Source organism: Rhinolophus hipposideros (assembly GCF_964194185.1).
Source record: "Rhinolophus hipposideros genome assembly, chromosome: 23".
Lineage (NCBI taxonomy): Eukaryota > Metazoa > Chordata > Mammalia > Chiroptera > Rhinolophidae > Rhinolophus > Rhinolophus hipposideros.
The window spans coordinates 6,367,209-6,383,167 of NC_138069.1; the positions used below are offsets into that span (position 1 = coordinate 6,367,209).

General features: G+C 38.9%; 1 protein-coding gene across 2 annotated transcripts in view; it reads left to right on the forward strand.

Annotated features, from left to right (window-relative positions):
- Window positions 1-15,959, forward strand: part of UIMC1 (ubiquitin interaction motif containing 1) — a 95,889-nt gene that overhangs the window by 59,696 nt on the left and 20,234 nt on the right. For both annotated transcript variants that reach the window (XM_081036214.1, XM_081036215.1), the window contains one exon: window positions 4,117-4,270. In XM_081036214.1, coding sequence (XP_080892340.1) covers window positions 4,117-4,270 — 154 coding nt within the window. The remainder of the gene's footprint in view (window positions 1-4,116; window positions 4,271-15,959) is intronic.

The following is a 15,959-nucleotide window of genomic DNA, read 5'->3' on the forward strand; positions in this document are numbered from 1 at the left end:
TAATTTAAAGACTTTAAAATCTGTTGTTGTGAAAGCACCTGAGAATTAAACTGATTTTTCTGTGGAAATAAAGAATTTGGTTACATTTGTATTATATATACTGTCTTATCCTGAGTACCTCAAAAAGGCTACATTCTTACTCCTTTTTATACTCCAGGTTTTTTGAAAACAGTTTTTGCAGTAGAGGTTAGATCCTCTCCCTAGTTTCTGCACTGCAGGTAACTGGGTAGAAATTCTGCTTTCATGAATCACGCACACGGCTTGGTTTCCTGGAGCCCTATCTGTCACAACTGACAGACCAAGATTCCCTGATGCCAGTTGTGGTAGGAAAGATGATGAGACTTCATGGAGCAGAGTGACTAAGGGACAGATCCTGCTAGACAATGTCAAAATGGCCTCAGGTCCTTTTCCTAGGGAGGGACCAGAACCTTCTAAATGGTGATAGGGGGAACAGAGTGTTATTAATACAGTCATCCCAACATATAGAAGAAGCTCTCTCTGCAAGCCTTTAGTTAAGGCTGATTTCTACCCATCCATGACTGCGAAGGAGACTGTTCTTTGGGGCAAAAAGCATGAACCCTATTTAGAATTTATAGTGTATATGTCTGTACCACTACACATGAAATAGATGGAATTGTATGGCCTTTCTTACATTGAATGTCCTCCTTTCGTGTTGCTCTTTGCTGATATCTGTGGATGTCTCTAAATCGTCTTAAAAGTTCTGTTAAAAGAAGTTAGAGATGCTGTAATTTTTAAGTAATCACTTACTAGTTACTAGTCACTTACTAGAAAGATAGAAAATCTGTACATGTTATATATACAAAGATAGTATAATGGGTGTGGACTTTTGCCCTTAGAATCTGTGTATAGGGTCATTTGTCCTAAGGTTTTTATTTATTTATTGGAAGGTAGTTTGGTGTAGTGCAAGGAACATGAGTATTGGAATTAGGTGGCATAACTTTGAATCCCAATCCCACCACTTAGCTTTGTAACCTTGGGCAAATTATTAATTAACCATTTTATTCATTTATTTAGCAGATAATATAGTTAGTATACTGAGATCCAGTCGTCGTTTTAGACTCTTGAGCTATGAAGATAAATAAGACAAAAACAGTTCCTGTCCTCAAAGGGTCCTGTTACAGGAGGAGACAGACACATAAACAGAAAATTACAATTTCAATGTGGTCTGACAAGTGTAATGATAGAGAGATAGAGGCCTAGGAGCATAGACGAGTAATGTTTTTCTGGATTTCAGTTCTTCGTATGTATAATGGAGCTATTCACTGCGTTTCTCTGAAGATGAAATTCGATAACGTATGTAAGATAGAGATTTGGCACAAGTAGAAGTGTGCATGTGGAACCAGTTATTGTCCTCCTGCTTTGTAATGTATCGTGTCTGTTCAGTGATATTACCTTACTAATGACAGAGAACTGCTCGACAGTATTCGAGATATTTGGAATACCTGCGGCAGAACTGTAATCTCTCTTGATTTGATTTCCTGCAGTGGTCAGGTTCCTTTGGAAGTAATGTTTCCTGAATATCTTGCCTGAGAGTTTCCCTTACTTGGAGTCTCAGATAATCTGTTCTCAGAAAAGTTAATGGATATTATTCAGAACCAAACAGCCTGTTTAGTCAGTTGGTTTTTTAAGTAAACTGTGCTTTGAGTCCTATGGGAAGAGGAGACAGATCTAAACAAACAGCTTTCTAAGCTACACATGTGTTTGGAGGGGGAGGGGGAGGAGGTGGTGATTTGTAGGACATACTTTTATTTTCACTGGCTCTATTTCTTGAGGTGAAGTTTCTTTTGAGGCCAGAAGGTAAGAGCCCTTTAAGAGATGAAGGTTCTGTGTCCAACCACCTCTTTTGAAAAATGGCTGTATAGTGTTTTAAAAGAAGTAGAAGCCGTTCTGCTGAGACTGACTGCCTGACTGCATGGTTCTAATAAAAGGTGTTTTGCTTGTATTTTTTTCTCTTGTGGTTCCTCCATTGTAGTTAATATTTAATTAGACCATTTTAATGATGCTGGAAAAAAATCTTATTTTAATATAACAATGTTTAGAAATCTTCTGGGTTGCCTATGAATGTGAATGAAAGTGGTCTTGTATTCACATTAGGGCAATGGACAGACTACCCCCTCTTGAATGTATTAATAGTTGAAGGTACGTTCTCTACATTTTATAGAGCTGGTGATGGATACAAAGGAACGTAGCACTGTGACATTCCTGTCATATAACATTTATGCACTTGGTGAACTTTAGAATGCCTAGTAACTGCCCAGTGACCACTAACTTTCAGTAACCCAGACTACTTGCAAATTTTAGGATATATTGATTTTTCTCCCCTTTGCTCAAATGGCTTTGCATGCACAAGAAACTTTTCATTGTAAAACTTACGAACAGAGGAACCTGGGTTTGTGAGAAGCTGTGACTAAGCTTGGAATAAGTAACACCGAGAACTTGTAAACCCACTTGACTCCCTACCTCCTAGAGAAGGATAACAGTGCCTGGCACAGTCAGCTTCCAGAAACAAAGTGGGAGGGTGTGCTTTTTGCTCTCGCCGCACCAGGGCCGAATGAAGTACTGAAGGTTCTGATGCCACACAGGCCTACGCTTGAGTCCAGGTGGTCTACTTCCTTAAAAGAAAGGAATATCTGTCTATCTAGCTTGCTAACTCTGTGATCGGTAGGTTACTTGGCCTTTCCAAGCCTCAGTTTCCTTTTCTGTAATACTGCAGCTCGTGGTACCTTTGCCAGCAGGGTTGTTATGAGGGATGCAGATGGAAGATGCTTGGCCATGCCAGGCATCGTATGGGAGGGAGCTCAACCACCGTTAGTTTCTTTCTCATCTTTTTTTTTCCCTTTCAGAGTATGTTTTCTTAAGTAAAAGGCACGTATGTTGAAAACGTTTTCTGGCAATTATAGAAACTACTTGACTTGGTATTTAGATGGCCTGTTTCCCTCTCTGCTGGGGCACATTCACAAGCAGCAGATTTTAGGGATGGCCTAAACTTACAGAGACCAAAAATACCAAAAAAAAACCCAGTTGGCTTAAAGCTCAGATTATCTACCCATTGCTGTTTTGGTCCTGTTTTGTTCTTGTACCAGAAGATAGGTTATTTTTTCTCTGTAGTAAGGCATAAGGACAGCCCAGGTGCTCCTTGCTCTTAAATGGAAGCAATGGCTATGTAGGACAGTTTCACATTGATTGGATAGGACATGCTGTCCTTTGAAGCAAGTGTTAGGCAGTAATGCTGCACTGCTCACGCATACTGTTGAATTAATCACTGCAGAGTTCTCAGTTCTGACCTGTAAAGGTAAAATATAACTGCCTCTGAGAGATACTGGCGACTACAGGAAAAATGGTGACTACAGAATATTGAGAGGGGCAAAAGAGATCAGGTATAAGAATAGCTTCGGCAGAATTCTCTTAATGACTTTTCTTGGGCCTTCTGAAATATTTGGGTCTCCGTTGTGTTTCCTCTTTCAATCCATGTCACAAATAAAACACAGGAGGTGGTATGATTTACTGGTCTAAGCTGAGGCTTTAGTTCTTAAATTTTCATCGTGCTGCTTTTGCTCAGAGCGCTTGTTTTCTAACTTCTTATGTCTGAAGTCACTTACAATATCACAGTTCATTTGTGAGATTGCAAAAATATCTTTGAGATGCTGTTGATATATACAGACTGTTGACACACAGCAGACACGGTGTACTGTCCCAGCGTGGACAATGCCTTGCAGTGCAATCGGAGAGGCACAACCTCAGTTTTTGGAGCCAGATAGGCTTTGGTTTGAATTTTAGGTCTGCCACTTATTTGTTCTGTAACTTTGGGCAAGTTGCTTTACTGTGTTGGACAACTCTTTTTTTTCATGTGTTAAAAGGGTATGTCAATACCTTTGTAAGATTACTATGAGGATTATATGAGTATTACATGCAGAGTGCTTAGCACATAGTAGGTAGGCACTAAATGTCTCTCAATCCTCAGTCCTGAATTTGGCAAACTGGTATTGTTTCTTTGAAAGTACATGAAGTATGGGATGGAGTCTCTTGCGGTTCTTTGGGGGACAATTTATTTTATAAAGTAAAGCTGTTACAATTGCCATTTGTCCTGTTCTTCAGGTTGGTAACAGGGAAGATGCTGAGAAGGAAATACCTGCTTTTCCCCTCTCAGCCAATACCAACATATCCTGCCCACTATGTGGCCAAGGCTTCCCACCCACAAAGATCGAGCGCCATGCCATGGACTGCAATGGGCTGATGGAGCAAGATACAGGTAAAGACTTACCAGGACTCTTCTTTGTCTGTGCGATGGCTTTGTAATAGTGTACAATACAGTGCAGGAAACACAGACAACTCTTCTTCCAAGTTATAGTGGTTGGTGTTTTGTTTTGTTTTCTATCTAGTTAATTCTCCAGCACTTTCCCTGTTCTTTATTACTTTGGCAGGTATTTTATTTTGTTACACATACCTGAGGAAAAGGGGAAGGGAAAAATCTTTCATCTTTTAATGTTTCAACTTGTCCCTTGCCATAGGTGAGCCAAAAATCAGTGCTATAGCCCAGACCTTGCATTTCAACTTACAGATTCAAATATTGAGACTCCTATGGAACTTGAGGAACTAAGTTCTAGAGTTGAACATTTTTCATTCAAAATAAGCCCTTTGTGGAATTTGTGTGTGTTTGTGTGTAAATTCTACCTAAAGACAGCAGCTGAAAAATATTCCTAATTTCCATTTATGCACCTAAAGCGTTAGTTTTGATGCAGTGTGAGATAAAGGCCAAGAGAATTTGCTTGTTCATTACAGCCCTTGAAATACCACCCCTGATCTTGCCTTTCTATCTATGACTTTAAAGTCTAAACATGTGTAATAGTGTCAGCACAGTTTTCTGTGGTCCAACATTCTGAATGTAACCGTACCTTAGATGATCAATATTGTTGCAACGTTTTTCTCAGTGCAGTTTGATTCCCGTAAGTTAGAGGTATTTAATCTGAAATTGTATAATTATGAGCTATTTTATAAATTAAGAGTTCGAGGAAAGAAAGTTACATGTTATTTAATTTTTCTAAAGTAATACACTTCTTATTTATTAAATGAGGAAGTACTGAAACTTGTAATTTAAGTAAATTTGTTGATTTTTCTGACTATAAAGTAGTATGTGTTAATAATGATAATAATAATAATGGCTTACATTTATTGAATACTTAAAATGAGTCAGACACTATTTACATAAGTGGGACCATGCTGTATATATATTATTCTGCAACTTGTCTTTTTTTATTTAACAGTAAATAATCTTTCCATGTGCAGATATATTTTTTATATAGTTGAGATCTGGCGGTATGTAAAATTTTGTATTTTGCTTTTTCTATAGCATAAAATTTCCTCCATTAGTCACTAAAAAGTTAGATATAAAAATATTTTTTAAATTTATTTATTGGGGAAGGGGTACAGGGCTTTATTGGGGAACAGTGTGTACTTCCAGGACTTTTTTCCAAGTCAAGTTGTTGTCCTTTCAATCTTAGTTGTGGAGGGTGCCGTTCAGCTTCAAGTTGTTGTCCTTTCAGTCTTAGTTGTGGAGGGTGCAGCTCAGCTCCAGGTCCAGTTGCCGTTGCTAGTTGCAGGAGGCGCAGCCCACCATCCCTTGCAGGAGTCGAACCAGCAACCTTGTGGTTGAAAGGATGCACTCCAACAAACTGAGCCATCAGGGAGCTCAGCAGCAGCTCAGCTCAAGATGCCGTGTTCAATCTTAGTTGCAGGGGGCGCTGCCCACCATCCCTTGCGGGACTCGAGGAATCGAACTGGCAACCTTGTGGTTGAGAGCCCACTGGCCCATGTGGGAGTCGAACTGGCAGCCTTTGGAGTTAGGAGCACGGAGCTCTAACCACCTGAGCCACCGGGCCGGCCCTAAAAATATTTTTAATGCCTACATATTTTGTAATTTGATTTGCTTCTGTTTACTTAACTGTTATGTATTTAGAATGCTTCAAGTTATCAGGTACTTACATGGCACTGAGCCTTATGCCTAAAGTTGTTGCTTTATTTTGGGGTTGTTTTATTTTATATTTGGGGTATTTTGGGGTTATTTCCTAAGATATTCCTAGTGTGGGTGGTAGTAAAAAAGATGGGCTCTGGAGTTCAGTCAATCTGAGATGGACTCCCACCTTTGTCACTCACTAGTGTGTGACCCCATGCTTGTTTAAAGCTTCCCTTTATGCATCTGTCAAATACTAGCAATGACCTTTAGTTTTTGTGAGGTTAGTGAGGTATTATTTATTTATTTATTTATTTATTTATTTATTTATTTATTTATTTATTTTAATTTATTAGTTTCAGGTGTACAAGACAAGGTAATACTTAGATGTTCATCATTTATATCCCTCACACTGTGACCCCCCTCTCCCATCCACTATCCCTCCGACCTCGCACCGAGCCATCACATTATATATATAAAATTATAATTGGCATTTATTATTGTTTAGCTTCTGATGTACAATGCCATGATCAGGCCTCCACAGTATCCCTGAGGTGGTCTCCCAAATAGGACGCATGTCCATCGGATACCCAACAAAATCTTTACAACATTATTACGTTCCCCAAATTAATTTTCAAAAACCCTGAGGCCATCTTGTGGTTTTAATAGTGCTCAGCATGGTGCCTAGCACGTAGTACGTACTTAAGAACTTGCCGCTGCTGTTACTACTCCCAGTAGTGGGATTACTATCATGTGTCCCCGAATAGAAGACCGGGTCTTATATTTTTTGCTCCAAAAGATGCATCAGGGCTTCTGTTCAGGGGATGTCATCCTGAAAAATCATGCTAGGGCTTATTTTCCAGTTAGGTCTTATTTTGGGGGAAACATGGTAGGTCAGAGATTTTGTCATCATTTTCAAGGATCCTTATGAATAGTATTGTAGTCTTAACTACATTGAAAAGTGAAGACCTAAATCTGGTCATCAACTTCTTAATAGAAGAACGCTGAAGGCCTAGGATTCTAGATGCAGTTTTAATTTGACATAGCTCTTCAGTCATATTTTTAGCAGAGCGTTCCAGTGCCTGAAAGAATTCTGGGGCTGGGCGCTTGGTGATCAGAGAAGGAAGAGACTATCTTGTCTATCTCACCAAACATGCTTATTCAATCAGTATTAGTTATGTGAGTCAACAACCTACTCAGCATTGAGGTCCAGAAATAATGAGTTTGAGAAGCTGAATGCCTCTTGAGCTCCAGGAATAGATAACCTTCTGATCAGAATTATTAGATAAGGAGCAGTATAGAGCCGCTCCGACTGACATCTTCCAGACTGAACTCTTGATAGGTTGTTCTTAAACAGGAAGTTTTAGTATTCATTACCATCAGACATCTTTCAGCTATATAATATTTGCTTTTTAAGCCTGTTCTTCCTTACTGGGGTGTGGTGGGGTAACTCACAGCCCCAAATATTTGCTGTTGAAATTGATTGGGCTTGTTTCCAAGTTTTTCCAAACCAAATGCAGACTTATATCACCAGAACAAGGTCATTCTCCTTGAACTTGAAAAGCTGACATCATCAGATTTGGACCAAGTAGATTGAGACTTGCATTGTCATCCGTTCAGGAAAAGCCTTTCAGGTTCTCTATATTCCATTGGACCAAGGGTCAGTGACCTGCTTAATACTACTTAATTGTATTTACACTTTGGTCTGGAGGACTCTTTCAGATATTACAGATGTGTGTTTTCGGATATAACTGGAAGCCCTTATATTTTTGGCACTATGTATCTTACAGCTCTGATCCAAATGTCTCAGACCTCTATCCAAAGACGTCTGCTGTGTCCCAAATGACCGTCACACTTGCTTTTTCAAAGGGAAAGTTGTTTCAAAAATTAGTTCAGAAGTATAATAAAGGCAAATCTAGAATACTACAAACTTCTTTTCAACACCAGCTTGTCTGCCTAGAACCAGAAATTTGATTCCTTTCTATCACCTACTGCCTTTAACTTTAATTCATCTAGATATTAGACCTTATGTGGGTTACTAAAGAGGTTTAAGACAAGATTTCTGCAGCTAAGAAGCTTGCCGTCTCACTGGGGAGATAAGCATTAACCTAAGAAATTAATTATAGGGTGATACAAAGTGAATGATTGTGTACCCAAATGAATGACCCTGACAATAAGTGCAAGAGGAAAGAGCAGAGCTGCAGTGAATAGGGTAGGGATGGTGTCCCGGAGAGAGTGGGCTTAGCCTGGGCTGTAAAGGCTGGATAGGTTTGGGTAAACCCACAGGAAAGTGGGGGTCTCTTTATCCTCCTGTGGGTTAGATAAGATAGGAGGCAAGGGAAAATGGCACTAAAGACCAGCTTCCTCTTCATCTTAGTAGTGTTAGCTTGCTAATCGAAATTACCCTCTCTGGTGACATTTTGGGCTCTATGACAGAATTTGGCGGATGGAGGAGGGAGTCCTCACTGGAACTGTCTCTGCTTACTCCTCTGCTTTCCTAGGAACAGAATTTGGGGCTACAGGTAGGGTGGGAAAGTTAGAGGAATTATGCATTATGCAAAGTACCTACTAGTGTGCCTGGCATAGGTCCTCAGTAAGTTTGCTATTTGGTTTCTCTACCAGCCTGCCTGCCCCTGTTTTCCTGGGGCAGTCGTGATTGCCCTGGTTCCTCTCAGCTTTATAACTGGAGACAGAGGCCAAGCCCTCAGCCTAATTTTGTAACCTTTGGTAAAAGGAAACCTCTACTAGTATGGAGGGGAAAGAGTTTCTCTTGAAGATGCATAACCCAGGCTGGGAGACCATTCGCCCAACGCCTCAGGGTATGAAATAAGAGAGAGGTCTTACCTCTCAGACGTAGGTAGCCAGCTTTCCCTGCCTTCCTGTTTTCCCCTGAATCTGATCCTAGACATGCTTGGTTTGGTTGGCTGTGTAAAAAAAAAATAGTAATTAGAGTCATTTACATGAAGTGTCTACCATTTATGCCTACTTACCGTGCAGCACAATGACAATTATGCATATCATTAAATATGTGTCTGATTAACTTTGCTGTAAGTTTTATTTGATTATAATACTACACTCTGGTTAAGTTGGCTCAGTCTGTGCTCACTCTGTTGCTTAATGACACAGCTATCAATTCACAAGTATGGAAAAATGAGAGAGAGTGGTCTTTAAAGGCATTGTTCGAGGCTTTGCTAAATTAATCTGGACTAGAACAAAGGCAGGCTGCCTTTGCATTTGCTTTCTGGAAAATGTCTTTGATACATTTTTATTTAAACACCTAGAAAGAATAAGGATCTTCATTTACTCGTTCAATAAATGTTAAGTACCAACTATATACCAGATACAGTGAACAGAATATACAGAGTCCCTGTTCTCATGGAGCTTTTATTCTAGTAGTAGGATACTGACAGTAAACAAATAAACATACAATATGTCAAGTAGTAATACATATTTTGGAGAAAAACAGAAAGCAAAGAATTGAGGGGATAAGGAGTCTGAGGTCACGAGGTAACAATTTTAAAATAGGTGACCAGGGAAGGTCGCATTGAGAAGGTGGCATTTGAACAAGTGGCCTAAAAGAAACGAGGGAGTAAGCTAACAGGACTTCGAGGTGGAGAAGAGTGTTGCAGGCTGATGGAACAGTAAGTGTGAAGACCCTAAAGTATGAACAGACACGATGTGTATGTGTGAGGAATGACAAAAAAGCCAGTGTGGCTGGAGTGGAGTAACTGAGAGAGAGAAACAGACCAGAGAGGTAATTGGGGAGGGGACCAGTGGACAGATCATATGGGGCTCTTAGGCCATAGTAAGGACTTCAGCTTTTACTCTCAGCAAAGGAGGACTATTGGAGGGATTTGATCAAAGAAAATTAATATTTTTTTAATTTAGCACAGGGTCACTCTGGCTGCTGTGTGAATCGATTGTCGGGGTGAGGGACAAAGTTGGAAGCTGGGAGAACAGCCAACGTTTTGTTTTTGGCAATATGATAGCGTGGGAGAAATACGGGCTATGGAACTAGGCGGAGCTGAACTTACATTTCAGCTGTAATACTGTCAGCCGGGTGATATTTGAGAAGTTACCTTACCTCTTTGAGGCTCAGGTGCCTTGTTTGTAAAATTAGTCTGACATCATCAGGATTGTCATGAGAATCAGAGACACTTTATAAAGTATCTAACACTGTATCTAGATTGTAACAGACATTCAGTAAATGATAGCTGCTGCTATGATTTGAATATTTTTCCTGCCTGTGTAGTCTCTGTGAGGTCCGTCAGCCAGGCAGAGCTAAGGGAGAGATAAAAGGCAGGGAAAGGCAATCTGATTGTTAAAGTGGTAAGAAAAAGCTAGTGGGAAATAGATCATAGGAGAGTTAGGGAAGCTCTCTGTATACACTCGGGGCCTAGATACAGGGTGTGGCTTAGAGTCAGGATAATGCCAGGAGTAATTTTCTCTTCATGGATATCTCCTGGGAAAAGAATGGTGTGTAAGTAAGTGGGTGGGTGGAGCTAATAGAGAAGGACAGACCTAGAATCGGCTCAACTTGGGAGATTCGGCAAATACAGTAAGATGTGAACCTCCGTAAGTAAAACAGTTGTTAAATTAGACAAAAATTGATTTTTTTCTGTTTTAGATACCTGTATTTGCCTACCTAAATGTAATTTGTACCTCCTTTAGTCCTCTCACTTCTATTAATGTGGCTTTTGTGCTACCTAGGACAGTATTGCTCCTAACTCCTGAAGACGTTAACTGTATGCTATGAGTAAGTGTAATACAAGGTCAAATATAAGGGACATACAGATAAAATCCTGTGGTTTCAGAGGAAATGTGATTGGTGACGACTAAGAGAGAAGGGCATTAATGTAAAGGACAGTAGGCAAAAATCACATAAGTAGAAAAATGTGAAGGGTGTATAGGAAAGCAAGAGATTCAATGTGGTTGTAGTGTGGGCAGTATGAACGGAAATAGGCAACTGGAGAACGACAAATGTCACTTGAGTTACGTGGGTTAATATGGGCGAAGTTTTTTCCAACTGTAAAAATTATTTGTATGCTTACCCCACTGTAGTATGTGGGACTATTTTAGATGTAAGTTTTGGAAATATAATTCAAATAACCTTTAGTAAAAAAGAGACAGTTGGCACAATTGGGAAGTCTGGTATAGGCTTCAGGCAGAGCTGATGTCTCCCTCTTTTGGCTCCATTTGTCTGTATTCAACAGATAGGCTTTTGCCAAGGGCCAAGCAAAATATTTGCCAGCAGCCATAGACTTAGCCTTTAATGACAAGGAGAACACACAAAGCAGGCTAAAGAAAGACTGGCTTAAGTGTCCACCCCTGGTCTAGTCACTATAACCAAGTGGATGGGTATGTGTGGATCGTTTATAAGTCAGAACAAGTAATGGAAAATGCTGTTAGTATCTATCAGAAAATTCTATCAATCACAGTAACAGAAAACACCATTAACAATGGGTTTCTTTTTCTCACATAACAAGATGTCAAGACTGAGGCAGTAACTCAGTGATGTAACGAGAGGCTTTTCTGTTTGGGTTGGTTCTACAGTCCTTGACTTGTGGCTTCTTGACTTACAGTTTCAAGATGGCTGTTGCATCTGTAGACCTCACAGCTGTGTTCCAGGCAGAGAAAGGATAAAGGGGAATGACTGTAGATTCTGACTACTACAATTATATTAGAATGCAATCCAATACTCATTCCTATAATCGCATGGAATTGAGTTTATTCCAAATTGTGATAGAATTCGGTCAGTTATAAGTTTAATATTTGTTCATGTCTTTTACATGTGTGTTCATATGTCTTTATGTGTATAAAATTATACTATCAGAAGTCATTGATTAGTTGCCTTCATACAGTAATTCAGCTTAACAAACGTTTGTGTCCTGGTATTAGTGAAGTATTGTGCTAGGGCCTGAGGGTGTGCTCAAGAGGTAGAAAGGAGCTGAATGGGATCTCAAATTTGTATTCAGGGAATTCATAGTCCATTGAGGCAAACAGACCTGGGGATGACTAAGTATGATACAAATTGGTGAAGTGCTAAAACAAAGGTAGGAACCACTCACAAGATTGTTGAGAAAAAGGACATTCTTACTTCACTGTTCCCCTAATATCAAGCATTGGCTTTTTACCTATCCCACCACCTCTCCGTTAAAGATATGTATCTAAAATAGCAATGAGCCTTATAATGTATAAATTGTCTGAACTTCTGATTAGTTATTTCTTTAAACTGGATTACTAAAAGTAGAATTACTGGATTATATGTATAAAGTTTTCAGATTGCTTTCTGGAAGGTTATGCTCATTTAAATTCTCACTAGTAACATGAGAGTATTACTCTCATCACACCATTGCAAATACTGAGAAATAATCTTTTCTTTTTTTAAAAGCATGGCATATTTATAGGTAAACAATGGCATTTCATTATACTTTATATTTCTTTGATTAGTAGTAAAGTTGAATTTTTTTCTTTTTAAAAAAGGCCAATTTATATTTCTTTTTTGAAGACTTGTTCTTTAAGTATCTATTGGGTTCTTAGTATTTTGCTTATCAGTTTATATAAGTTCTTTGTAAGTGATGCCTTTAGCATCAAAGGTGCTTTCTAGATTTTTTTTCACACACCCATCAGTTTTTACCAAGTTTCCAGATTTATGCTTGGGATGGCAACCCCCTTCTTGTGTGAATGCTGTGAAAGCTTTTATTTCTTGAAGCACAAGCAGTGCTGATCCTGCGGAAAGACCTAATCGGTATGAATAGAAGTGGCACTAACATGGGATAAAAGAGTGTTGGAATTGACACAGAATTAAGGGGGGACTGGGCAACAAGAAGAGAGGATAAAGAAGTCATTGCCACTGGTAATGAGAGGAGGAAGCTAAAAGGGAGGAGCAGGAGGGGGCCTGGTATAGGGGTCGTCTTAGTTGTCTTCTGAAAACTTTTCAACCTTTCTGTGGAGCATTTCCTCATATCGGCCCCACTATGGCGCGTTCATCAAGTTGCTGTGTGACGAGCCATGTGAAAGGGCAGTCGGAATGCATCCCAGGTCCTCAGTGCCTCGCTCTTCCTCTCTTGTTCCTGTCGTGACTCTGCTTACCGCCACTCATTGTGCCTGCTGCTGCAGAGCCAGGCCTCGGGATTTCTTTGAGCGGTTCTATTTGGTTTTATTTTGTTTTCTGCCAGATGTGCTTATTCCTTCCTTGAAAAATAAAATAGCTCTTATTAGCACTTGAGTTAATACTCAAAGTGTTATGTGTTGAAGATATATTAACAGCTGAAAATCACTTTAGAGAAGTTCTGTCACTCATGATCTAGTTATACTTTTAAATTTAGGCATCTAGAGCATTTTGAGAAAGAAGAAAGGTCAAGGAATTAATATTAGGTCAGTCATTTCCATTAGAACTACCGTGTTTCCCCGAAAATAAGACCTAGCCGGACAATCAGCTCTAATGCGTCTTGTGGAGCAAAAATTAATATAAAACCTTGTCTTATTTTACTATAATATAACGCCAGGTCTAATATAATGTAATATAATATAAAATATAATATATATAATATAATACTGGGTCTTATTAATTTTTGTTCCAAAAGATGCATTAGAGCTGATGGTCTGGCTAGGTCTTAATATTTGGGGAAACATGGCATCGTAGAGCTGCAGTAAGGACAATAATTACCTTAGAGAATAAGTGTTATCTCCATTTTACCTGTGAGGAACCTGGTATAAGAGAGGTTTAGTACTTGTCCAGCATCATACAGTTACTCAGCAGGAGAGCCAGGGCCCATGCCCAGGTCTGCGTGTCTCCAGAGCTAGCATTCCTCTTTGCTGTGTTCTGTCTGCCTTCCCATCTGTAGAGTTGGGGACATCCACACTCAGGGGAAAGTTTGAGGAGACCATAGAAGCCTCAGTCAGTTTTAGGAATGTAGAGTAGTAGAATCCTTCACTTCTGAATGCAAACACGGAATCTCATCTCATTAGAATTGACCTTGTCAGCTTTTCAATTACTTGGAAGAAACAGTTTGATGGATTCAGACTATTTCCTGGTGAACAGAGTTAATGTGACCTAAGTCACCTCTGGGAAAGCATGTGTGCAAAGTCAAAGGGTCAGACGAACTATCAGAAGTACTTCTTTGGTGGCTGTGGAGATCGATTATCCATAGGCTGACTTGCTACTAAGGAATTTTCTAAGGGCCTAATTAATATAAAGGAAATACTTGATAGCAAGATATTATTTTTGCGTTAAATAAAAGGATTTAATTTGCCAAGTCTTTATAAATCATACCTAATTTTAAGCAATAATAGCTACCATTTATGAGCACCTGCTGTATACTAGTAAATCGGATCGTTTGACTTTTTATTGTTGAGACTCCTCATATGTCCTGAATACCAGTCATTTGTCAAAGATGTTTTGTACAGATATTTTCTTCTAGTCTGTGACACATGCCTATTCATTTTCCTAATGGTGTATGGAGCAGAACTTTTAAGATAAAGTCTAAATCTGTGTGTTTTTTATAGCTATTGTTTTCTGTTTGGGTTTATGACACATCTTGAATTGATTTTTGTATGTGGAGTGAGGTAAGGGATGAGGTTTATTTCTTCCATATGGATATCTAGTTATTCCAGCATCGTTCTTTGAAGATTTCCCTTTCATTGGGTTACTTTGGTGTCTTTGTAGAAATTCAGATGACTATATAAGTGCAGACTTGTGTCTGGGTTCTTTGTTCTAGTTCATTTTGATCCGTTTGTTTTTACTTACGCCTATACCACAAATATGTTGACTACACATAGTTCCATAGTACGTCTTGAAGTCAGATACTTTTGTTCTTTTTTTAAAGATTGCTATGGATAGTCTAGTCCTTTGCATTTCCATAAATATTGTAGAGCCAATTTGTAAGTATATTGTTTAGTTTCCAACTTTACCTCTGGTAATATTTTCTTGATGTGTATTTCATCTGCTAGAACAACTAGACATGGTTCTAGCAATTTCAACTCTTTTTTGCCTAATGTTTGCCTGGATATCCTTTTTCTGTTCATTTACTTTGAACATATTGTGTTTTTAAAGTGCATCTCTTGTAGATAGCATACCACTGGGTCATGCTTTTTATTTTGACAGTCTCTAATTTTTAATTGGAAATTCAGTTACTTAACATTTAATCATTGATATAGTTGGATTTCGGTATACCATTGTATTGTTTTCTGTTTGTCCATTTTGTTTTTTCAGATTTTTTTTCTTTCCTGCCTTTTATTGATTATTTGAATATGTTATAGAATTGCTTTCTTTTTTTTTTGCTATACTTCTGCATTTTTAGTGGCTGCTCTAAGGATGGTAGACTTTCATAGTCTACTTAGAGTTAATACCACTTTATGAAAACTGTAGAAAATCTTGTAACTGTACAGGTCCATTTACTACCCTCCCCTTTCTTTTATGCTCTAGTTGTCATATGTACAGCTACATACATTATAAACCCCTTAAAACATAGTTTTGCTTTAAACAGCCCTGTGTATTTTAAAGAAATTTAGAGGAAAATAGCCTTTCATATTTACTAGATATTTACCATTTCTGATACTCTTCAGTTTTTCCCGATGATCTGAATCCATTTGGAGTCATCACCTTTAGCCCAAAGAATTGCTGTTAGCATTTTTTATAGTTTGAGTCTACTGGCAACAAACTTCCTTACATTCTTATTATCTGGCAAGGGAGCCCTCTTCTGGGTTATAGATTGCCGAATTCTTGCTGTGTCCACAGGTGGTGGAATGAGAGAACTCTGGTCTCGTCAGCCCTTTATAAGGGCACTGATCCCATTTCGTGGAAGCTCCACCCGCGTGCCCTAATCTCCACCCAGAGGCCCCACATTCTAATCCCATCACATTAGGGGTTAGGATTTCAACGTATGAATTTTGGAGGCACATAAACATTCAGTCCATAACATAGCAAGCACATCAGGGAGCAAATGATATTTGTTTGTACTATTGGGATTGTTAAATTTGATCCTGCCTC